Source organism: Convolutriloba macropyga, chromosome 9, assembly GCF_964194025.1.
Source record: "Convolutriloba macropyga chromosome 9, txConMacr16.3, whole genome shotgun sequence".
Classification (NCBI taxonomy): domain Eukaryota; kingdom Metazoa; phylum Xenacoelomorpha; order Acoela; family Convolutidae; genus Convolutriloba; species Convolutriloba macropyga.
Window position 1 is genome coordinate 50,577,823 of NC_134476.1, and position 24,587 is coordinate 50,602,409.

A 24,587-nucleotide genomic window follows, 5' to 3' on the forward strand; every position below is an offset into this window, starting at 1 on the left:
ACTGTAGATATTTTTTCTAATGGTACATAGTTCCCTTTCGAAAACATAAAGAAAGCTGTTGTGACTTTAAACAATCTTTGTTTTTTAAGAGATGTTAGTGCTTTTTTGTCCATATTTGACGCTTCTTGTGTTGTCTTATCATTTTGTTGTTTCAATGACCAATCGAACTGGTTTTTCAAAGGGCCAATATTTATTTGATTAATGTTCTAAGTTGGTAGCTAAAATATCATGGCTTGAACACAATCAGTTCAGGTGAAAAATTTGCGATTTCTTCAGTTTGCCGAGTTCTTTCTCTTCTTCTATTATATAAGTAAGTCTCAATAACATGTTTCATAATCTTTTAACTGAAGCACAACTGAGTATATTAAACAATTTCAGAGCTTAATTAAAGCTTTGTCACCTTGATAACGTATTCTTTTTATGCTTTTCAAGAATTTTTGAGTCTTGCCTCATTTATTAATCTATTTATCTTCTCGGCATTTATTGTCCTTAGTAGTAACGTATACACCATGGAAGATCGGGGGGGGGTTGTCATCCCATGTAAGAGATAGGGTTGTCCTGAGGACAACCCTACCTTTTGCATTGGGAAGGACAACCCAACCCGATACATGCGCTATGACAACCCAACCTTTTGCATGGGATAGGACAACCCAACCTTTTACATGCAGGGACAGCTCCCTTCCGGCCGAATTATTATCCAAACCTATTCCCCCTCCATTTCCCGCTTTTGAAGGAATTATTCGGTTTATGCCGAATTATTATCCAAACATTTCCCCCCTCCTTTGAGGGAATTATTTATTCTTATCAAAGAGTGAAATATTTAGACTTATCAGAAAGACTGGATATAAATTGTGAATTTACTGTAGAACCAAACCACGCAATTTGCTCAAATCTAGCAATTGAAATTTAGCTAAACAACACAAACTTGGGTTGAGAAATTGAACCAAAACTGAACACAAATCTGTACAATCGAAAGGTTACAAATCACGACAAAACGAGTTGTTACTGAAACCAGTGTTAAGCACGGGTAGTTTAGAATTTTGAAATGGGTTTTGAACAAAAATGGAGCCATTTTTAACGAAAAATTACAACAAAATTAGCATGAAATGAACGAAAAAATGCAAATATTTAAATTTTTTGAAGTGCCATAGGGAAAATATATACAAATGGGGATAAAATAGAGTAGGTTAAACAGTTTTAATTGAAATATAAATCATAAAACACAATCTTAACAATTACAGACGTAAAAATAAGGCTGAAAATTGCTGTTTTTTATGTGCGTCGACCCCTTTTACGCGGTGGTATTGCTTCTTCCTCCTCCGAATCGGTTATTTCTCTTCCTTCCTCAGATTCAACAGCTTCATAATCTATGAATGGACAATTGATTGGAGATTCTTCGTCAATTACTGCCTCAAAATCGACATTATCGTCACTATCCAAGTCCGATTCGTTTGTTATTCTGTTGAATCCGGGATCAGGTGGCTCCCAACTTTCAAGGGCAGGATCGGGTGGCTGCCAACTTTCAGTAGAAGCAGGGAGCGTGCTGTCCGACTCATTATCCGTTTCCCATTCTTCCCCAAAGAGATCCTCGATTTCATCTTGCGTCGGTGCATCCCACTCTGGATCACTTTCAAGATCAGTGGCTTCAATTGCGTCGGCATGACCGTACGGCAAAGTTTTTATACCGCCCTCAAGAATGAAACGTTTGTCATCGAAGGGACTCAGGGACAATTTATTAATTGAAACAGTCTGTAGAACGTGACGGTCTGACACAATTCTGTTGTTCGGTGTTCGTAGTGTAGATGAGAAGAACAGAGCTTCTTTGTATTTCTGGTGCGTTAATTGTTCCCTGGCAGCTCTGGTAACACCTTTTGCAGAGATTTTTCGGGAATCTAAATACAAAAAAGTTGCGAGAAGTTTTATCAATTTGTCCTCAGAAAGTCTTTCAAAGAAATGCTTGCTTGCTTCTCTTAAAGTTTAGTGTGATGTATGTGTGATAATGACTAACCATAATAACACGAAAGTTATAAATGAACATAAATCTGTTTTACCTGTTGAAGTTATGGAATATAACTTCGGCTTCAGCGAAACAAACTCGTCGATGAGTTTTCCGGCGAATTCATCTGTGTATTTGAGAACGACGAGTTTGTTGTTGTTGTTGAAAAGTTGATGCTCCTTAGGGTAATTTGAAAAATCAAACTCCGACAAAATATTGGGTTTTGCTGCTAATTCCTTGTAGAAATCGTCAGATCGAATTTTATATAAAAGACTGTCTGTGTCAGAATATAGCAGGCGACAATCAAAATGCGGCTTCATTATATTATAGTGAAACATATACATTTGAAATTTAGCTAATTCTAGAATTGTCGCGCCAACAATTGTTGGCTTATCCCAAAAGATTCTCTTTGGCTCGTGCGTGATAGCAGCTAAATTTTCGCCGAAAATTTTGAATGTCTTGAAGGTAAAGCGTGAGACATTCTGGAGCACTTGATCTGCATTCTGCGCTAAGGTAAGTTTCATTCTCCTTCTTTTTGACTCACAGGTTTTACCATAAGCGCTATTGTTCATAAGTTTGAACAAATTTTCTTCGAATTTGTTCCGCGCGGTCTGTCTTTTTTCCGTGTTTAATCTGATATAGGGCTCCATCCAGTTTTCTTGCGAGAATTGGAGCACGCGATGTACTCTGTCAACAACCAGTCCAAGTTGTACATAAAGTTGAAGATTCCGGTAATGGAGCGTGTACCGTTTTTTGTCCGTAACGGTTTGTAGTAACTTGGGGACAGATGACCGCGGCATGTTGACATTGAACTTCAACTCTCTCTGGTAAGTGCTCAACCACTCATCGGGTACTAGTTCTTTTGTTGGCGCGAGAGGGAAATCACGATGGAGGTCTCGTATATTGTGTGGGTACATCAAATCTACTTCAAGGATGTAACCTATGGGAGAATCTGTTGGTGTATTGAGTACCTGCTCGAGTGGGACTTCCACCAGCAAAAAGTCACCAACAGGTAGATGCTCTGTTTTCATGACGCCACCATACAAGTTGTTAGCATCTACCATGAAACCAAAAGTCGACTCGAGCGCACTGTCGTAATTCTCCATATACTTGTTGTTCGCCTTGAAGTAACGTTCATCGTACACCGATGCGAGACCTCCTCTAATCATATTTTCAACAATTTCCAGATGTTCTCGATTTGTCAACAATTGAATATTGGCCCGGCAAATTTTGAGAAATGCATCACCAGCGAGGTTTGAGGCACTGTAGTGATGTGCGCAGTCCAGTCCATATGTGTTCATACACAGTCTCCGAAACTCTTCAAACACGCACGCAAGCAAGAGTGTATCGCACTTCAGATATAAGTTATGATATCCTTCAAGGTTACAACATTGGAAAGTATCAAAAACAATTTTTGCTTTTTGCAGTTCATCCTCTGTTATTTGCAATTTTCCATTGTCTAGGCTGTTTTTCCACTTTTCGAGTGGGGGAAGTTCTGATTCTGCGAACTTTGAGCGGTCAGTCATGTACGAATAGGGGTATATTCCTTTCTCTTTAATCAAATTTAGAGCATCAGCTGACTGGTCACTATCGAACATTGAATCGAAAATTGCGAAAGCCGAAGCGGGTAGGTTAGCAACTAACTTTTCTAAGGATGAAGTTAAAAACTTGAAAGAATCGATGAAACGCAAATATTCGTAAATTTTTCTGACTTTTCCATCCCTCCCCGTGACTGTTTTGATTAGGACACCGAACGTCATCGATATGTACTTCTCATCTGTAGATGGGATGACGTTTATTGTTGTTGATGGCTCAATTTCTCGAAGTGCCAAGCATACGTGATGAAGGTCGTAGTTAGCGATGTTGTGACCCATTACGGGAGTGAAATTGATTGTGCGTCTTATCCAGTTGCACTTTTCATGAGCAAAACCAAGGAAATCTCCGCGGTGGTGGCAATGGTCCAACACTTTTGTATCTTCGGGTCCGAAAGGTTCTTCACAAATCCAACACTCAATTGTACTACTTCGATTTGGCACTTGTTGTCCCAAATATATCGGAAAGCGTCTCTTTGAATAGTATACTTCTCGCGCCATCTCATGTAGTTTTTTAATAAAATTTGTCATGCAGTTTTCGGAGCTATCGATAACGAATTCTTTTGGTGTTGAAAAACCGTTCTCAATCAATGTCAGAGCAAAACCGGAGGGTATGTGTTGTTCGATAACTCCAGTTGAAGATGCGTCCGGATTAGCTGGACAAGATGAGACTGGCATTAGAAACGACTCAAAGTCGAAGTAAATAGTGAATGGAGCAAACCATCGCGCCTTAAAATTTTTGAACCGGAAAGAATTTTTATCATCGCCGGGCATCTTTATTGTTGCTGGTGCATGGTTTCGACATGCATCATCGTGAACTTGATGTTGCTCTTCAGAGTGGGAAAAAGCAAAACAGTTCCTGCAAAGACGCAAATTGTTTGTGAACTGTTTTTCTTTCACAGTGCATACCTGTTTAATGAGGTTATTGATCAGAACATAATGATGTACATCTTCGTTAAACAGGATTAGAAGATCCATCGTTGGTGCAATGTTCTTGTTATTGGAGACGTACATAGGAAGGAGGTCTCCTTTTGAAAATTGAAGCACGTTGACCTGCACGTCATTCATGATTTCGAACTGATGAATATCGTGAAAGCCCATTGGCATAGAAAACTCACCGCGGGGTTTGGTAGCCTCAGGTTTCCTGTATGTAGCCGGGTTAGTCAATTGTGTTCTAATGTCTCGTGAAGGGTCAGCTAAGTTGGGTCCGTGCAGTTCGTGGTACCAAGCGGTGAAGCAGTAGTTTAAACATTGGAAATCATCATGGTTGCGTATATTCAATAAAAAGCGTTGATTACGAAGACAGAGGGGCAGCTCAATAAAAGATGAACCACGTATTGGCGAAAATTTAGCGAATTTTAAATCAACCCACAGAATTTTTTGAAGAATCCAACCACTTCCATTAGATGCGAATACGAAGAGGACAGTGAGCATCTTTTCCACCATGTGAAAAAACGTTTCGTCAGACAATTGATGATGAACAGGTGTCATTTCAGAATTGGCGTAGATATCAATGTCCGATGCTTCTCCGTTGTCGCGCGCTTCTTTATGAAGTGATAGTTTCGCACTGAATTGAACTTTTTGTGGACCTTCGTTCAATGTTTTTTGTTCTATAATGTCACTGATTTCATCTCTCTGAGCTGTCATGAAATCGAGAAGGCCAACGGTGTTGTTACTATCTACAATACGATTAGACTGGAGACTCTTTCTAAAGGCTGACTCTGTGAGGGTACCTCGTTGTTGTTGTTGTTGTTGTTGTTGTTGTTGTTGTTGTTGTTGTTGTTGTTGTTGTTGTTGTTGTTGTTGTTGTTGTTGTTGTTGTTGTTGTTGTTGTTGTTGATGTTATTGTTGCTGTTGTCGTTGTTGTTGTTGTTGTCCCTGTTGATGAACAATTGGATTGACAACTCTCGAGTTGTCAAGAACAGGTAACACGTGTTGTTTTCTGATGTGTTCGTTAAACGAGTTTTTGTCGTTGAAAGCAAGATTACAATAATGACAAAGATTTGTAAATCTACCATGGCAGTCAGAGAGGTGAATTTGAATTTCAGATAATTGACGGCGAGTAACTGGACAAATTGAACAGCGGTATACGGGTATACCTTTCTCATCAGCATGAACAGTGCGTTCATGACGAGCACGGTTACTTTTGTTACTGTAAACGTTGTCACAAAAGTTACACTTTTCTGGCATTTTCAAGATAAGTTTGAACAAACGATTTCTCAATGCAAGAGTTCTCAAATATGGCTGATTTCAATCTGAGCTCACTGTTATGCTGTGCAAAGTTTGAAAGTTTGCGCGCGCAAGTTTGAATTTGAAATTAGCCAATCAAATTGAATTAAATTTGAAAGCGCGCCAAAAATCAAATTCAAACTTAAAAATGACTATCACTCAGTCAAAGCAGAGACAGAAGTTAAACAACCAAAAAAATGGTTTAAAAAGCATGCAGATTGAACGTACCTTCCATTTTTAGGGTTTTAATATACAATTAAAAATAACTTTAGTAAAAGTTGAAAAAATTCGAAATTGATAAAGTTCTTGTTACATGTCGCGGAAGCATGCATGCTAAGGAGCATATAAAGGCATCTACACTAAGGGTCTATATTAAGGTATATTATACAAGAAAACAAGTCCTGGAGTCACCAAGGCTATCAGGAAACATCAGTTGAAACTGCATCGACAGCCGAGTTTTTTCAGAAGACTTTAACCTCTAAATAAAGGACTTTACCAGGGGTTCATGTGTTGGCAAATATGACTGAGAAGCACAAGAGGACCTCTTCGTTGATGGAGTGTTCCTATATGAAACTTTTGTGTAAACAATTGAAAGAAAACATTACTTTTTTTAAATTTTTCAATTTTTTTGATCAAAAGGATTAAGGGGATTAGGCTTTTTCTCCAAGAATAAAGAAAAACGTTATACGTATGTTACTTCATCAGCTCTCTAACAAGTTCCCATTACAGAAAAACTTCTGTTTAGTAAGGGTAAAAATGTCTCCTTCATGTTAAAAAATGGCATTTTTTCACTTTTAGGGATTAAGAGGGATTAACTAAAATAACAAAAGAAAAAATGCAAAAAAAAACCATGTTGCAGTAACATTTTTAACCTGGAACTTCAGAGATCTTTGATAGCGGGGACAATTGTCCATCGTATGAGCCTATCCCCGTTCATTTGAGATAAATTTTTCATTGCTTTCGGATCATTACAAAAAAATATTTTGTTATTTTTGTAAAAATTGTTGAAAAAAAGACTGTTTTTGATAGAAAGATGGTACCTGTTACAGCGATCAATAGCACACTACTCATTGGAATCATCGCTAAGTCACTCTCGTTTTGGATGATCATAAGTTTCAGCTGATATAAAGCAAAAAAAAAGTTTTTTTTGATTTCAAGAAAAACGGTCAAAATATTTATGCAAATAACACAAGTTTGAAAGTTTTAAACTTTTGTTTAGTGAAAACAGTAAAAGAACGAACAATGGACCAATCTCACTGGAATTTCAATGCTGGAAAAAGCTCCTTGTTTTACCACAAAATCACCAGAATGACAATTTCAGTTGTTAACCACTTTTTGTTGAATTTTAGATTCGCTCTTAATATTCAAAGTTTTTTTTTGCAAACTTTTCCTCCAAACAAGAGCTTTTCACTGCAAACCTAATTGAAGCAAAGGTATTCTTCGGTTTCCTGATTAATTATCGTTCTTTCTCTTATTATTTATCGTTTTCGTAAATTCTTCATTTTTTTGAAATATTTCAAAAAGTTTCATTTTTTGAACTACGATTTGAACAAACCTTAAAACATTAAATAGACAAGTCTAATAACTAAAGAACGGTAGAAATCTATTTTTTTAATGACCTTGCTCAACCAAATACAATTTCCTCAAAGTGCAGTGTTCTTTTGGGACATGTTTGAACTTGTTCAATTCCTTATGAAAAGGTTGAAGATCTTTATTGTGAATTAAGTCTATATCAAAAATTGTACAAAGGCAATCAACACAATATAATAAATGTCAGATACACAATTGAATGAATGTCATATACACAACTATTGAGCAATCTAAAGCACGCATATATTTATAGTTTTAGTTTTAAATATCAAATATATCCATCAGGTTGCTTTCTGGTCTTCGTTTTTTAGGAGCAGCACAAACTTGCGGTGTCTCACCGCTTTCCGGCGTTTCAAATAGGGCTGAATTCGATTGCTGTGGGGTATGAAAGCTTGTCCCGGATAAAATGTTCAAGTCGAAATCTTGATTTCCGTTGCAAACCTTTTCTTGATAACTTTTACTGATTTCCGCAAACAGGGATGGGCTAGGAGTCGGTGTAACTGTAGGACTAGGGTCCACTGCAGGCGTCACTGGCACACTTGTGAGACTGGTGGGAGAATCGGGCGCAGACTTGAGTCCCCACATATCTGCTATTTCGTCGCATGTTCGATAAACTCCGAGTTGATTTTCACAAAGTGGAACACACTCACAATCGTAGCGATAGAATATCCTCCGCACTTCGTCTGTCATAGTATCAACATCGTGATTTTCGAAAGCAGGCGTAGTTTTGGGAGGCAATAACCCACCCGAAGTAATAATGCTGCTCTCAGAAGGCTCGGTTTTGTTAGGTAGAGCTGCAATTGCATTGATAAAGAGTTTTGGAATTAGACAATGCTGGTATACTGTCCAAACATCGCCAATTTTTTTCTGTTGAATCAAGACGTGAAAGTTTTCGTACAATGTCTGATAAACAAGAGTTCGTTCTCGGGAAATTGCAGATTCAGAAAGAATTTTTACAGACATTATAACGATCAAAATATAACACTAGTTTCAAGTAGAGAGTGAAATTGTTTAGCAAGAGGAACCAAAAGGTTTCAAGTAGAGATTGACTGTTTAGCAAGAAGAACCAAAGGAAATGAACGCAATAATTTTATGGTGCAAATACGTTTTTAACACACCGCTTATCTAGGATCACATTTGTTTTTAATTTCTAATTAATATAACGTAGAAACCAAGTTAACTTTGAATTGCATTTCTTATCTAGGTTAACAACTGTTTTGAATTACTAATACTGTACGTTCCCACTAAATTCAACGTTTTATTCACGTCACACCTAGGGTCACATTTGTTTTTAATTTTCATGTGTTATAACGTTAAAACCAGTTGAATTATATTTGTTTCAATTCTTATCTAGGTTAACATCTGTTTTGAATTTTCTGCTCGTTCACGCTAAATTCAACCTGTGGTCGTCACACCTAGGGTCACATCTGTTTTTAATTTTCATGTGATATAACGTTATAACCAGTTGAATTATATTGGTTTCAATTCTTATCTAGGTTAACATCTGTTTTGAATTTTCTTCACGTTCACGCTAAATTCAACCTGTGGTCGTCACACCTAGGGTCACATCTGTTTCAGTTTTTGTGGTACCACCAACCATTTCAGTAGGGAAACTTTATCTAAGGTCTCATCTGAAATTAATTATGCAATCCAATGTGAATGCAAGAGACAGAATCAAGTACGACATGTCAGCTGGATTTAATGAGACAAAATGACTACACTGGTTTAATCCCAACTTGCCGCCGCCATTAGTTTGAATCTTTACACATTAGAGTACCTGAAAGTGATAAAAACAAGTTGCACACTATGCCTTTCACTTCCACTAAAGATACAGAATTTGGAGATTGTTATTTTGATATTTCCAAAACTGATAAGCGTTTAATAAGGGCAACGCTGAAAACTTATGAAAAGACAGGAACGTATGTGTTTCTGAAACTGTTTAAAAAAGCAGCAGAAGAATACGAGTTTGAACAGAGAATTTCGTTAACTCTGCAAGAATTTGGGAGTTTGGTCAATACGGCAGAGAAGATACTTGAATCAGAAGAAAAATCATCAAAAGACTGTTCAACAAAACCGCCACCAAATAAAAGGCCTAAGCTCGAGAGCAAGGATGGTGGAAGCAATGTATGAACGTTCTCCAAGTTATTTCAAACAATTTCAGAAACAATTTAGATTCAAAATTGTTGATCAAAAGCCAACAGACATTACGAGTTTGAATAATTATGCAGTTTGTCCTCACTTTGAGTCTGAGTTTTGCCAAATAGCAACTAACCATTTTCACCTTTTGATTGATAGTTCAACTGATATTGGCTGTACAAAGCAAAACAAATCTTTTGCTGTCCCCTGTCTTTTCACAACTTTCAAACACCTATTTTCAAATTCTTCAAAACTGGAAACGAATGGAGAAGTATTTACAAAGTTGAAGTTAGCCGTTGACTTCAATGAAAAAACAGGAGAAAAAATTGACCCAGCAACGGTTCACAAGCGTCTTCCAATTTCAAACACAGCAAAGATGTTGACGACGACAAAAACGACGGCCACAAAAACTACAGGAATCACACAGAAAACAATCCACAATACCATCTCAGCGGAAACCGGCCATGAAAAAACTCAAACTGATCAAATTTGTACAGAAACTTTAAAACGAGTTGAAAACATTTTAAGTGGTCCTCATTCTGGTGCGTTTTGTAAAGTTATGGAAATATTTGTGAGTGGTTATGGAAAATTAGATATTGATTCTGAGTTACTATTTGTTCGTCTTGTATTTGAAGAAAAAATAAAATTTTGAAAAAAAAAATTTTTTTATTCAACAGATATTAAAACATCACATGAAGTGCAAAGCGAAGCAATTGAACATCATTAATTTTTACAATTTGTCTTTTACTAAATATAATATGCGCAATATAAATACAAAAAAGTCCACACAGTTCTGAGTTTTGACTCTGAATTGGTTGATGTTCGAGAAATTGACATACTTGTGCATTAGTGTCAGAGAGTCTGCGATATAAGTCTCTATAGGCAATAATCGATTGTCCCAAGGGGTCCGCAAAATTAATTTTTTTGTTTCGATTACATAGAAGAAGCCAGTGTGTACCAGGGTTGTTCGAGGGCGAAGCATTTACGATGAGAAAACTGTTTCTGGGGAATTTTTGGGGAAAGTTGTTTGCAGCGAATACACCACAAAATTTGTATTTCAGTTTTCTACATTTTTGAATTAGGTCATTGATGTCATCTTCATCCATTAGTTGGTTAAAATGCGATTTTTTGAAACCCGGCGCGCAGAATCCACAAAAATTGTGCTAGCTTTTTCGCCAACAATGAATATTTCAATATTGTTGGGCAAGGCAGCCGAAAATTTCAGCTCGATCGAAATTGAGCAATTTGTTAGCTCGGGATGAATAAAATCGTGAGAAGCTTGTTGAGTACTGGTCAAGTCAAAAACCATAATAAAATGGTTCGGGTAGTCCGTCAAACTTATGCCATGACCATTGTCAATATAGGCTAAGTCTGATATTGTATTGAAGTAAAGCCGTTTGTCATCATTTGTTGATATTGGACTATCAGCGACTGGCATTCCATTTCGATAGATATAAATCTGTTCCAAATCAAATTTTCGGAAATGAAATGGATTCTGTCTGTTGTTACCGAGAAAAGCTTCGTTTGTGTTCAGACATAAAGCTAGTCTTCGGATTGGTTCCCTGGCAAATATGTCTTCTTGTTTCCAACTGTGCAGACCATTAGAAGCCAAAAATGTTTTTGTTAGGGTTTCAAGGTACGGATAGGAAGCCGGGCTGGAAAGCAAGGTTTTTTCAATGGCCGACATGACGTCATCGTTCAAAGTCATCTTGCGCGCATACAAATTTGCCTCGACAATTTTCACTTTATAATGCTTAGCGGCATCATCTGACATAATAACAAAGTCATCAATTGATCTTCGAAAAGCAATCCGAAGAGTTACACCACTCATTAGATGCCTGTCACATGTGAAAAAGTCGACTGCAACCTTTCCGTAAAACGTGCATTCATTTGACTGTCTGACTAAAGCTTTTCTTCTATTTACTTTAGTAGTTGATAAGGCTCCCGGATTTTCCTCATACGAGTAACCTTGACAAGCTAACCAAGTGTTTTTTGTGTCTTTGTTGTGTGAAAACTCAGTCTCAATAAAACTTTTGTGAGCATAATTTCCATTTGCATTCGATATTTTTAGTCCGTTGGCTGACACTGTGCAGTCAGAGAACAGTGAATGCAGCACATTATTGCAAAAGTAGGGAGCGTCAGTTTTAGTCACATCTGCAGCAGCTGTACCGTCATATTTTAAATTTGCTTCGGACGACTGAACAATTTTACATTTGACTTTGAGGAATATTTTTTGTAAATCAATAAAGTTGTTTCTATCGCCAGCAACTTCAAATTCCAACATTGGACCATTGGGGCTATTCACCGGGCCCAGTTTTTGACAAAAACTGCCATCAAATGTTACTAAGAGGGACGGTTTCTCGAACAGATCTAGGGAACTGTGAGTTGCCTCGGATGGTAATAAATTAGCGATCATCTTTCGCCTTTGCAAAAAAATCTGATCGACTTCTTTTTGGAGCTCTTGACTTTGAAATGAACGAGGTTTTACGCTGTTTTGTTAACTTGCTTGAACGGCTTCCAATTTGTTTCCTTGGTCGTTGTTGTCGCGCTCGTCCACCTGTTTTTTTTTGTTTTTTGATAGTGTTTGAGACTGTGTTTTTCAAGGCTTGTTTTGGTGACTTTTTCTTTGAGACTACATCTACAATTTCGGGAACACCCTGTTTTAAAAGCTCTCTCCCGATACGTTTTGCAGCCGGTAAAATAAAACGTCGAGCCAATGGTAAAGCAACGCGTCCAATTCCCGCTGCTAAAGCCCCAAACCCACTTCCCCTTTGTCTATAGTGTCCGGAGAAGTGCGGCAATGATGTTACCTGATTAGCATAATAGGAATCCATACTAGTCAGAAAACTTCTTGAATTGTAAAGTTAAAATACCTTTACCTGTTCCCGAAAAAGGAACCAATTGTCCTGTTTCAGTGCGAAGCTCAATTGAAATTGATTGTATAGTGTTTGATAACAGTTTTTTATAGTCTAATTTTGAAAAAACAATTCGATGTGTTGGTTCAAGTTCGCACACGCTACCGTTTTTCAGACGTTGTTTTGAATCAATGACACGCAATAACGGAGTTTTTGCGTCACCCACATACTGATACTCAATAATGTTTTTGTAAATGAATATTAGGTTTTCCCGCGCAAAGATCAGCAGGAAATTCTCCAAAGTATGCTTTTGTCTCATCACTCTTCATTAATCTATTTGATGTAACTGAATCCATTTTGTAACCAATATGTACACCGCGTCCATCTGGAATTCCGGTAAAGCCCACAATGCTAGGTATTTCCTCACTAGGAAAAGTGATTCCTTCATATTTACCAAAAATTATTTCGTATTTTCCAGTACTCTTGATTTCTCGAAACGAAAAATTGGGTAATCCAACTGTTCGCTTGATAGTACCCAGAAGTTGATTAATATTGTCAAAATTACCAGTCATGAAGGACAGTTTTTCTCCATTGTAAGGCCGAGAAATGACACTAGCATCAGACGAAATTTTTTGCGAGTCTTCGTATCCCTTAAGACTGTATGCAATTAAATCTCCATTCACGACGTGCTCAATTTTTGTCGGAAAAATTATTTCACTAAGAGCCACCCTCCAGTCACCAGAGAGTTGAATTTCATCATTGAAAAAATTGCGAAAAGAGGCCAGAGTGTTTGACCCAAATATTTGCATAGAAGCGGATGAAATAACATGCACAGTGAACTCATCGTCAAAACGATTTCTACTCATTTTCCTTTACACGAACAAGCTGCAATTCTGATTGATAAAATTTTCCTTCTATTTGTTCTTTGTTTGCATCAATGAGGGAATATGATGGCGGAAATAATGTCGGAATATCTGTTATCTCAAAAACTTCGTCAGTAAACGATTGTTCGTAGCCCTTTCTGAAAGCTTTGTCTTTTTTGACAATTCTGACAAAATCTCCAACAAAGAAACGAGGTTTTTGAAAAACAGTTGTTTCAGCGCTCAAGGACACAAGCCGTGGTACGTCTTTTTTTGTAACTTTGTTTGGTGCAAGCTTAGTTATCCGATTAACACGTGAATTTATTGTTTTCACAAAGTCTTCTAATTTGTCAATGTACGAATATGTCCATTTTTCTTCAAGGTACCTATGAATGATATTTTTCAGTGAACGAATATTCCGTTCGGCAAAAACAGACTTTTTTCCACTAAAAGTGCTATACAAATGAATTGCTCGTGAGTTGCATAGTCTTTTGAAAGCTCCGAGAAATTCTGTTCCATCATCAACCCATACTTTCTCGGGTTGTTTATGTTTGATCATTTTTTTGAATGCATTAGCTGCTTCTGTTGCATATTTTGTCTTCATTGGTTTTACTCTAAGGTACCGTGACAGACAATCAACTGCTACCAAAAGGTACTTTACATCGCGATTGTATTTTGCAAGGTTGTCAACATATGCTAAATCCAATGACCAAATTTCATTGATATCTTTCACAATCACTTTTAGTCTGGGAAATTGCATTCTAATCGAGCGGTATTTTGTGAAGGACGGCTTAGTATCTAAATAAGACTTGACTTTTGCTAATGACATTTTGCTGTGTTTTTGTAATCGCTTTGAGCTTCCAAACGATGCAGGACCTCTCGAGTACAGTTGTTCTAATGTTTTTCTCTCAGAAGACGAAACGAGACCACTTTTTCTGATTGGCCTTTTTTTGCTTTGTCGTTTCGTTTGTTTTCTCTTTTTCTGTTGTGGTTCGTTTTGAAGTACCGCGTCCTGTTTGCGGACTTTGTTGCGTTGGGAAAAATTCTTGTTCGCTCTCATAGCTTTCCAATATTTGCTTGGCGTAAGTGTTTGAGACGAGATCAGGCTCAAGTCGAAGAACTAACAAGATTCTTGAATATGCCTCTTGATCAATTTTCTTAGTTGGTTGTTGTAAATCATACAAAAAAGATGAAACTTGTACATCCGTGGGTTTATTGTCAATGTAAATTAGTTGGCTCTCTTCCCCAATAGTGATTTGGTTTGATTGGAGAATAAAATCAAGTACTATTTCTGCGCGTTTGACTTTGTGAGCTTCTTTTAATTTAACGTTTTTCATAATCGACTCAAATGATTCAACTGTAGGCTTTTTTGTAACAATTGGATCCATTTCACTATCATCACTAGAAGCCTCCATTTTTTCTTCCTCGTTAAAAATTGTTGGATCTGTTTGGACCACTCTATCTGCTTTATCCACATCTCGTTCAATATTTGTTGGATCTAATTGGATCACTCTGTCCGTTTTTCCTATATCTTCTCTTAGCTTGTTTCGTTGCATAAGTGATAACTGAATAGCTTTGTTTTTATATTGTGGGTTTTCAATAATTTCGCTCTTTTGGGGTTGCTTTGTTATAAACATTCGTTTTGGAATTAAAATGAACTCTTCTGTATGCATTATGATTTCATCAAGTAGAAATAACAGGAAAGACCAACGGCTTTTAACAGTTCTGATTCTCTGCCAAGAATTCTTTTCTTTTCCCTCAAACCTGTTTGTTTGGATAATATTTTTCGAAATGATTTTTCGTGATTTTCGATTAGTTTTTTATTAATTTCAACATTACCGTTGACTACGTTGAGAAAACACTCGCAGAGAAATCGAATAAAGTTTTTAGAAGCTGTCTTTATCAGTTTTTTTAAGTTGATGTCGCTTGACTGAAGCATTTGCCGCAGCATACATAGTTCTCTCTGTTTCATTTGTTAGATTTGTTATTACAGCTTTCGCAGACGGTAAGCAGAAAATTGATGGTCCTGGAGGCACAATGTTTGAGCAATATCGCAAAACGTCCGACGTCTTTGGGTATAAATCAATTAATAAATGACCAAAAGGCAGTTTGGTAGCTAGCTCGTAGCTTTCTTTAAGAAATTGTGTGTTGTTGAACTGTCGACCAATTAAACCAATTTGTTGAACGTCACGTGGTGATTTGAATAAAATAATGTGTATTGTATTCAAGTCGATTGTTCTCGACCACTTGCTTTGTTGGAATAAATTGTGCTTAACGTAAATAACACTTATATTTTTGTGACGACCTGCAGTCGCAAGTTTTGAAAACTCTTGATCGTTAAAAATTTCTTCGCATGAATCATCAAAAACAAGAAGACAGTCTTCTAACTCTGAGATAATTTCAAAATTTGTAAATTTTTTAAACTGTATATTCAATTTTCTCTCTAAGGACTCAAATTTTGGTTGTTCATGCTGATAGAAATAAAAAATGGATTGAAATTTTGGTGAAAAAGTGTTTTGAAGTAACATTTTGAAAATCAGCTCAGTTTTTCCACAGCAAGATGGACCAGACACTGCCATAAAGAGTCGATCGCTCGTTGAAATAATTTTATTCATAGCTTTGGGTTTGGAAGTGCGTAGCCGACTGTGCAAGAGAGGAGCGAAAACCAAAATGTTGACTCCTCACAATCCAATTGAAAAAATACCAACTTGATGAGATACTGCAATAAGAAAAACTATAATGAAAATTTGAGTGAAATAAACCACTTCTGATAGTGGTACTCTTGAATTGCAAAATCTCCAAGATCTCCTTTCCTGTTGATTCTCATCAAAAACCAAATCGGTTATGCCACCTCCCGAATCTAACTGATCCGCAGTTGAACTCATGGAGAAAACGTTTTTTCAAAAATGAATTCAAACAAAATAATTAAATTTAAAAATCAACATGAATATTGTTAGTCTACTATAAAAAATTCATAAGTTGTATAATGAGAGTCTTTGTCCTCTTTTTTGTAAGCAACTGTGTAGCTTGCTTTCATGCCATACTCCATCCCGTAGTACGTAACTGAATCCACACAACCTTGTTCCACAAGCTGCTTAATTTCCTTAGGTAGATTTTCATCGTTCAGAGGCACTTGCACTGGAACTGACCGCTTGGGCATAGGTAAAGGGGTTAGATTCATTCTTTGCATTTTCTTTTTCATAGACATGATACAGTTGAAAATATTCTAAAAGTGAAAGATATTTTTTAAATGATTCTATTTCGGCTCCAGTGCAAACAACTTGCTGTTTCCTCAAAACAGTTTGTCCCCGACTGTCAATTTTTTCCTCCTTGACTAATGTAACACTCAATTGATTTTCAGCCGTTAAGCAACTGTAAACGATCAAATTTGAAGACAAATTCACTTGGAGTACAGACGGGGCTGTCTTTTCCGATCGACGGTTGTTCATGAATCAGCCAGTAGTAGAACAATTGAGCCTTCTTCCTCGCACAATGTGTGTTTTCTGTCGTTTTGGGCAAGTAGTTGAATGCAAGTCACAAATTGGGGTCTCCCGATAGAAACTCAAATGTTCAATTTTGGGGCATAACAAATCCTCAAGGTTGGTAACTTTCCTCCGAAGCAGTTTTTGCAACGTATCAGTTTTCTCTACACCCTTCGCATAAAAATCTGATAGAGGAAATCGAAGCACTACAGTTTGAAGAATTTGTTTTAAATAGCAATATGCGTATTCTCCCTTCTCCCAATCCAAACCATGAAGATATTTTGAAACCCACTGATAAGATTTTTGTTCACTCAAAGCAAGAGATTTGAATGAGTGCGGAGGCGAGAATGAAATTGTATCCGTGTAGTTTTTACAAGTTATGGCTAGCTCTTTTACAATAAAATCAGATTTTTTGCTTCGAAAGCCTTCAAAGTCAAGAACAACCACTCTTGCAGTCAACATTCCAATCGATTGAATAACGGTTTTTGAAGTCTTTAAGTAAAAACAAAAAGTAATACCAGTCACATGACCCACATATTCATTTGTGACTGGACAGGGTAAAACGTATGAATAACCGGGTCCCTTTTCACTGTACTCATACACAAAACCACAAGCGTCGTGAAGGATTGCATGTAGTCTTAAAATTTTAAAATTTTTGAAATAAACGTCTAATGAAGAATTGTCAATCCCAATCAATCCGCCATACGGTCTCAATTTCAATGCAATTTCCAAATCGAGGTCAGGATCCAAATACAAGCAAGTTGCTAAAAAATACAAAAATCTTTCACAGTATTGCGAATATTCTTTTTTCACTTTCTTGTATATCTCATGAATCCTATCCAAATCCACCGTAGCAATTGTTGTCATCGCGCACTTTTTCAGAAATGGTAGTTTCTAGACAGTAACCCAATCCCCTTAATCCCTTTCAGTCAAGTCTCCCTCAATAAAAGGGTAAAATGTTTGGATAATAATTCGGCTGTTACATGTAAAAGTTATGTTGTCCCTGCATGTAAAAGGTTGGGTTGTCCTATCCCATGCAAAAGGTTGGGTTGTCATAGCGCATGTAAAGGGTTGGGTTGTCATAGCGCATGTAAAGGGTTGGGTTGTCCTTCCCAATGCAAAAGGTAAGGTTGTCCTCAGGACAACCCTATCTCTTACATGGGATGACAACCCCCCCCCCCGATCTTCCGTGGTGTATACGTTACTACTGTCCTTACTGACAGGTCCAAACGGTAATTTTTTTTAAAAAAAAGTGAACCTGTTTAAATTGTTTAGCAGATAACTATTTCTCATTTAAAGTTTGGAACTGTCTTTTAAGTTAAGTTTTTTGGTCTCATTTGCATTTCTTTTTGTCTTTTTTTAATTAGCCTCAATAATAACGGATTTCATCGGCGTTCCATTGCAATTTAGTATGGCCTACTTCACGTTTTTGTTTTGCAGCCAATAGTTTTTTCTGCATAAAACAGTTCGATTCCCAACATTTGAAGTGATTTTAAAAAAAACAATTCTCTCGTATTTTGATTTTGGTCTTTCTTCCTCTTAGTGTACATGAAAAAAGACCTTTTGCTTTTATAAGCAAAAAGGTATGCACAAGGGTTCTATCTTATGGTCACCTGTTTTAATGACCTTATGGTAAGAGAGCGATAAATATCTACGCGATTTCCAATTTTTTTCCTTTCTCTTGTTTGTTGGTACAACAATCATGCTATGACTTCACGACTATTTGTGTACTGTTGTTGAAAATCAGTTTATTTACTAGTTCCAATTCGTGGCTGTTGGGTTTCTAGGACTTCAAGGCTACTTAGAACATCATTGTTGAGTTCTGCAGGTATTGTTCTTCCAATTGTCGTTGCTTAAACTCAATAATCACAAACCGTTTTGGTTTTCCTTTAAATCTTTCAAGCATTCCAGTTGTTGAAGAATTTCATTTGTTTTGCTTCATTTTCTTTTCAAAAATTGAAAGGAACGTATGAGATTTTCCTGTAGAAATTGTTCGTTTTGATGTCTTGTTAGTTTTGATGTTAAGTTGTTATCAATTTGTTATCAACAATCTTGTTATCAATTTTTTAATCAACCAATGCCGAATTCGTTCAAGTGTTTCTTTTAGTAGTCGATGATACTTACAACTTCGACACTTTTTCTCATAAAAAGCCTTTGAATTGTTAAATTTTACCCTCCTTGCTGTTTTTGCGGTTTCTTGTTGCTTGGGTTTCAAATTTTCATGTTACATTGACTGTTCAGTGAGCCAACAAGAGATCGCTCATATCGTTCATTGGTTTCGCTCATATCAATCAATTGATCTGCTCATCCCGTTGTTTTCCCCAGTTTTTCATTCAACTGGCTTGTATTGGCTTGAACACAATCAGTTCAGGTGAAATATTGTTGATGTCTTTGTTATTCTCAACAATTAAATGCTCGATGGCCGTTTAACTAAACCACAATTGAATTTATTAAACGAATTCAGAGTTTAATTAATTTATGTAAAATTTAATAATGAGTTCATTTTTTGCTTTCAAAGAGTTTTTGATTCTTGCTTCCTTTCTTGTGCTATTTATCTTCTCGTTCTTTTCCGTCATTACTGACAAATGCCTTCAGTATTATTATACAAAAAACTGACCCTATTTAAATCGTATGGCAAACAGCTATTTCTCACTAAAATTTTGGAACTGTCTTGAGAGTTTATCTTTTTCGACCCATTTGTTTTTCTATTTGTTGTATTTTTCATTTAGCCTCAATAATAACGGATTTCACCGCCGTTCAATTGCCATTTAGTATGGTCTACTTCACGTTTTCCCTTTGCAGCCAATAGTTTTTTCTGCATAAAACAGTTCGGTTCCCAACACTCGAAGTGAATTAAAAATATATGTCTCTCGCGTTTTGATTTTGGTGTTTATTCCTCTTAGTGTACTTGAAAAAAGACCTTTTGCTTTTATAAGCAATAAAGTATGCACAAGGGTTTTAACTTATGGTCACTTGTTTTCATGACCTTGTGTTAAAAAAAAGATAAATGTCAATTCGATTTCTAGTTTTCTTCCTTTCTTGTTTGTTGGTCCAATAAACTTGTAATGACATTAAGACTGTCTTTGTACTGTTGTTGAAAAACAGTTCGTGTTTTTTTGTTTCTTTAGACTGTCCGATGGGTCCTGCATCTGTTTTTTTGTGAGGACATATCTGCTTTATTAATTACAATACAAAAAATTTGAACTTTTAAGCCACTGCGTTTTTTAAGATATGTTCTTGTCTTTTTATAGCTTCTTTATGTCATTAAAACCCCAAATATGAGTAGCGATTTTACTCTTGCTAGTAACAGGTAGTAAAGGAAATTTTAAAGCGAATTGTTATGAGCGTAAAATTGGTTCGAAATGATGTCTAACTTTAGTGGCATATAATGGCTTTAAATTTTCGCCCTTTTTGATTCCAGCTTTTGGTTATTACTTCAACAATGTTTCTTTTCTCAAAAAACGTAACTGAAATTTTCAGTTTTGCCCGTTTTTTTATTCTTGTTCTCCTGTTACGTAATTTTGTTATTAATAGAACTTTTTTAATGGTCATAAACGAATATAAACACTAGTTTTAATTCGTAGCTGTTGTATTTGTAGGACTTCAGCGCAACTTAAAAATCGTTGTTGAGTTTTGAAGGTATTGTTCTTCCAATTTTTGCTGCTTAAACTCAATAATCACAAACCATTTTTGTCTTCTTTAAATACTTTCAAAATGAATCAGTTCAAGCATTCCAGTTTTGAAAAAAAAATTAGTTTTGCTTCATTTTCTTTTGAAAAGTTAAAAAAGAATACATGAGTTTTTCCTGTAGTCATTGTTCGTTTTGATGTCTGCTTGGTTTTGGTTTTAAGCTAAAAAGACACAATTGTCACCAATTATTTAATGAATAAATGCCAAATTCGTTTGTGTTTTTTTAGTTGTCAATGATACTTAAAACTTTGACACTTTTTCATAAAAGACTATTGAATTGTTAAATTTTACCCTCCTTGTTGTTCTTGCGGATTCTTGTTGCTTGGGCTTCAAATTCTCATGTTACATTGGCTGTTCAGTGAGCCAACAAGAAATTGCTCATATCGTTCATTTGTTTCGCTCATATCATTCAATTGATCTGTTCATCTCGTCGTTTTCCCTCAGTTTTTCATTCAACTCGTAGTATTGTACTTCAAGATTTGTCATGCTATGTTTCTTTACTTCGTCATAGAAAAATTGGTTTCTATTTATTTTAGGTGAGAGTTTTTTGTGTGATTTTTTTTACTTGTCTAGATTAGTTGCACTCATTCTGATAGAATTTTTTTTCCTCATCAAATCGGTTAAAAGGAACAGAATTATTATCGATAAAAAAACCATGCAAGCGCAGTTTTAGATGCACCGTTTTTCAACATTTTTTTAGTTAGTGATAGTTAAGAGGTCAAATTTGAAATGGTGTGGATACCAATCTCTGTACCTTGTCAAGAAATAGAAGTATCGCTTGCTAAAAAATCAAACCGAAGTAGCTCGCACTTTTAAAAATATTTTTGTACAACAGCAATTTTTTTCTGTTCTTTCGATGCCTATCGGTCAATGGGAATCAGGAATCAGTGGTGGCTATTTTCCGGATATCAACCCGTATTGTTTGTTCAAAATGACGTGAGACAAACTCTAGTGGCTTGCCTAAAACAAGGTTTTAGCAATAGTGAATCACAGTTGAAAATTATTATAAATATAAATGTGGTATTATCAGAAAAATGGACTAAGGATGGAACTATTTCAGAAATAGCAAACGCCACTGAGTTAAAATTTCAGCGCATTTTAAGCACTTGCTCTGGAAATAAACGAGTGCTGGACTCAAACCAGCATCTCTTACTTGCAAGCGTAGGATAGAAACAGATGAAAATAGGCATAAAACTAAAATATTTTCGGCAGAGGATTTAAGCTGTAATGGATCATTATAGTCATAAACCTGCAAACAGAATATAGAACTCAATGCTAAAACGGATTCATTAAAACTCATTTAAATAAATTCCAATTTATACAAAAAGTGAATATTTTTCTTAGATTCTTCGGAGCCAAGTCCAGCGACAACGTTACCCGCATTGAAATAACAGCAAAAGTGTTGAATCTGGATGTTTACGCTTCATTCAGTCAGCCCTACCCCGGAAAGTCCAGCTATGATTTCAAACAGAGCTGCAAGGCGGGTAAAAAATGTGTCCTGGTCATAAATAAAGGAGCCAAAAAGAAGCAAAGCGAAATTTGCGATACCATGAAAGATGATTCCTTCAGTGTAGCTGCGCATGCGGTTGGGCCCGAGGACTGCAAGGCACCCTGTACGGAAGACATCGACTTCAAAGTGGAGGGTGGAAATGGAGGCAGCGGGGGAGGAGAGGGTGAAGGGGACTTCGTCGATGAGGATGAGGCTGGTGGGCAAGATGCCCTTGAAAAGTTAAAGAATCAACCTGTTAAATACCACGTACGAGGGGCTAAACTAAATGCAAATTATATTAAAAGCATGCCTATTTTGGTTATAATCTTGGCAATATTAGAAGTAAAAGTGACATGTTAACTATTTGTAAGCTAAATTGCTAAATTTTTGAGAGGACGTTATTGTTTACATACAGATTGAAGAAGTGATATTTATAAGTTACGGATAGATAGAGCTATGGTTCACAAAAGCTGCGGCGAAATCCTCGCAGCTCGAGTGAAGCAAGATTTATTGCAAATTGGTGACATTTATTTAATGTAATGGATCTATTGAATAATCTTGGTGTGGAAAAATGCAGATCCAATCTTATTTGTAATGTAAAAAATAATATTGATAGCAGTGCTCTGGTTCTAAATGTTACTTAATTACTTTTGTCGTCGATGCTATCTTTGAAAGCATTGATTGGAAGGGCAAATTTGTAAAATCTTGTAAAGTGTTCTGATATATTGAGGGATACATAGATATATTGTCAGACACGAGATACAGAAAAAATTGCTCCAAAATTTTGCAGTTTGAGATTAATTATAATAATTTAATTAGTTAGAATACTTGTTCTCTTTTCAAAGGCTAAGACTCTGACGGTTCTCAAAAACAAAATTGTTTGGTTTGGGCTTTGCAAGGCACTGCCGTTGATTTTACACTCGTGCATAGAACTGAAAAAATTATTGAATCGAAACATTTATTGAGTGGTGTAAAAATTTAACAAAGAGGGAAAACAAGTCCAGGGATTTCAGAAAATATGTGAAATTGTCAACAGTAACTTTGCATCCATTTTCATTTGGGACGAATCGGTACTAGTGGTACCAAAATCTTCTAAGAAATTAAATGTTTAGATTTTATAGCTTTTTCTGGGAAAAATCAACAAAAACAATTTTGGGTTCGTATTCCGTTGGCGAAATGTCACCTGTTTTCTTCAAAACGTCTGCACCAATTCTCATAAACCATATTTTACACATTTTCTCTTGTTCAGTTAGTAAATACCAGTTCCCGCATATATGGAAGATAGTGCGTGTCAGACCTAAAAGTGGTATTAAACTTGATATCAAAAATTCCCGATCTATTACGATGCTTACGTCCTTGTCTTACGGCATAGTTCAAAGACTAATGAATAAAAACTTCAAGGAATTCAGAACCAACTATGCCACCAACAGCATGGTTTTCGCATTCTTCAAACAACCATAACCCCAATCCTTGTTTAATGTGATAAAATGTATTCGGAGCTAGAGTCCAAAAACAATATCTGACTTCCTCGTTGCAGCGAGACCGTTCGACACAATTAAATTCAGAAATATTATACCCCGTCCATCTCAGTATGTTTTTGATGAAAACTTCATCCTGTTCCTCATGTCATACATCATAAATTAAATCAGTGCAGTAAATTTATCATACGTTGTACTTAATTTATTTAGTGTACTTATTCCTGAGGGGCATGTGTATAAGTCAATGTTATTTCACATGCTAGTCTGTTGTTCCCATCTCCCATAGCGGGAAATTATTGTTCACGTTTGTTATGACTTCTGGAATACCAGTTGCCTTAATCTTCATTCTCTTAGTTTTGCACTTCGCGTACAGTTGCTCAATTTAACTTATTCTTCATTAACTGTCTTTACAAATCGAGTAAAGTAAACGAATAATCATTACGCGATTCGCTAAGCGGATTCATTTAGAAATTGTGTAAAGCGCACTCGCCGCGCAAGTAGGACATAGAACATAAACGCAACTCGCGACTCAAGAACAAGTACACAATCTCACATGCGTACGACATGGCGAAATCAGCAGCTCAGAAGCGGACCCCACTTGGCATTGAGCCATTTAGACCCGCCCCTGAAATGGGAAAAGTGGCAGATGCAGGCCAAGTTAGCTCTTCTTGCGAAGGAAACTATTACAATAGACACTTTGTTGGAACCAAAACCCGAAACAGTGCAGCTACCACTTGAACCGATCTATGAGGTTACGATAACAGGATCATCGGCACAATCGGAGAGGGAATGATTGGCGAGGAACGCTCAATCAAAAATGAACTGGGAAAATCGGTGTCAGAGACAACTGGAGATAGGAATAATGTGCGGAGACAAACCATGGGCACAGGCCGATCGAAAGACTGTGTCAATGCTATACCTCAGTTTGGTCACTGAAGGACGTCGAATTGTTTGTAGCCAAAACCCACACCTCAAGATGGACAGTCTCTCAAAAGCAGAACTTTGGACAATCATGGAAACAGCATTTATTCGTCAGCGTAATATCACATTTGATAGGTATGTACTTCTCACCACAAAACAGACAAGAGCAGAGTCCATCGAACATTTCTTCGGAAAATGGAAAGAACTTTCTGAAATTTGTGAGCTCGGGAGTCAAGAAGACACCCTCATCAGAGACTTATTTATTGCAA

At 36.5% G+C, this 24,587-nt stretch overlaps 1 protein-coding gene across 2 annotated transcripts in view; it reads left to right on the plus strand.

Annotated features, from left to right (window-relative positions):
• The window catches only part of LOC142345434 (uncharacterized), an 83,256-nt gene extending 60,510 nt beyond the window's left edge, over positions 1-22,746 (plus strand). For both annotated transcript variants that reach the window (XM_075397482.1, XM_075397483.1), the window contains exon 6: positions 21,775-22,746. In XM_075397482.1, the coding sequence (XP_075253597.1) occupies positions 21,775-22,279 (505 nt within the window). In that variant the 3' untranslated portion in view covers positions 22,280-22,746. The remainder of the gene's footprint in view (positions 1-21,774) is intronic.
• Positions 22,747-24,587: the final 1,841 nt, after the last annotated feature.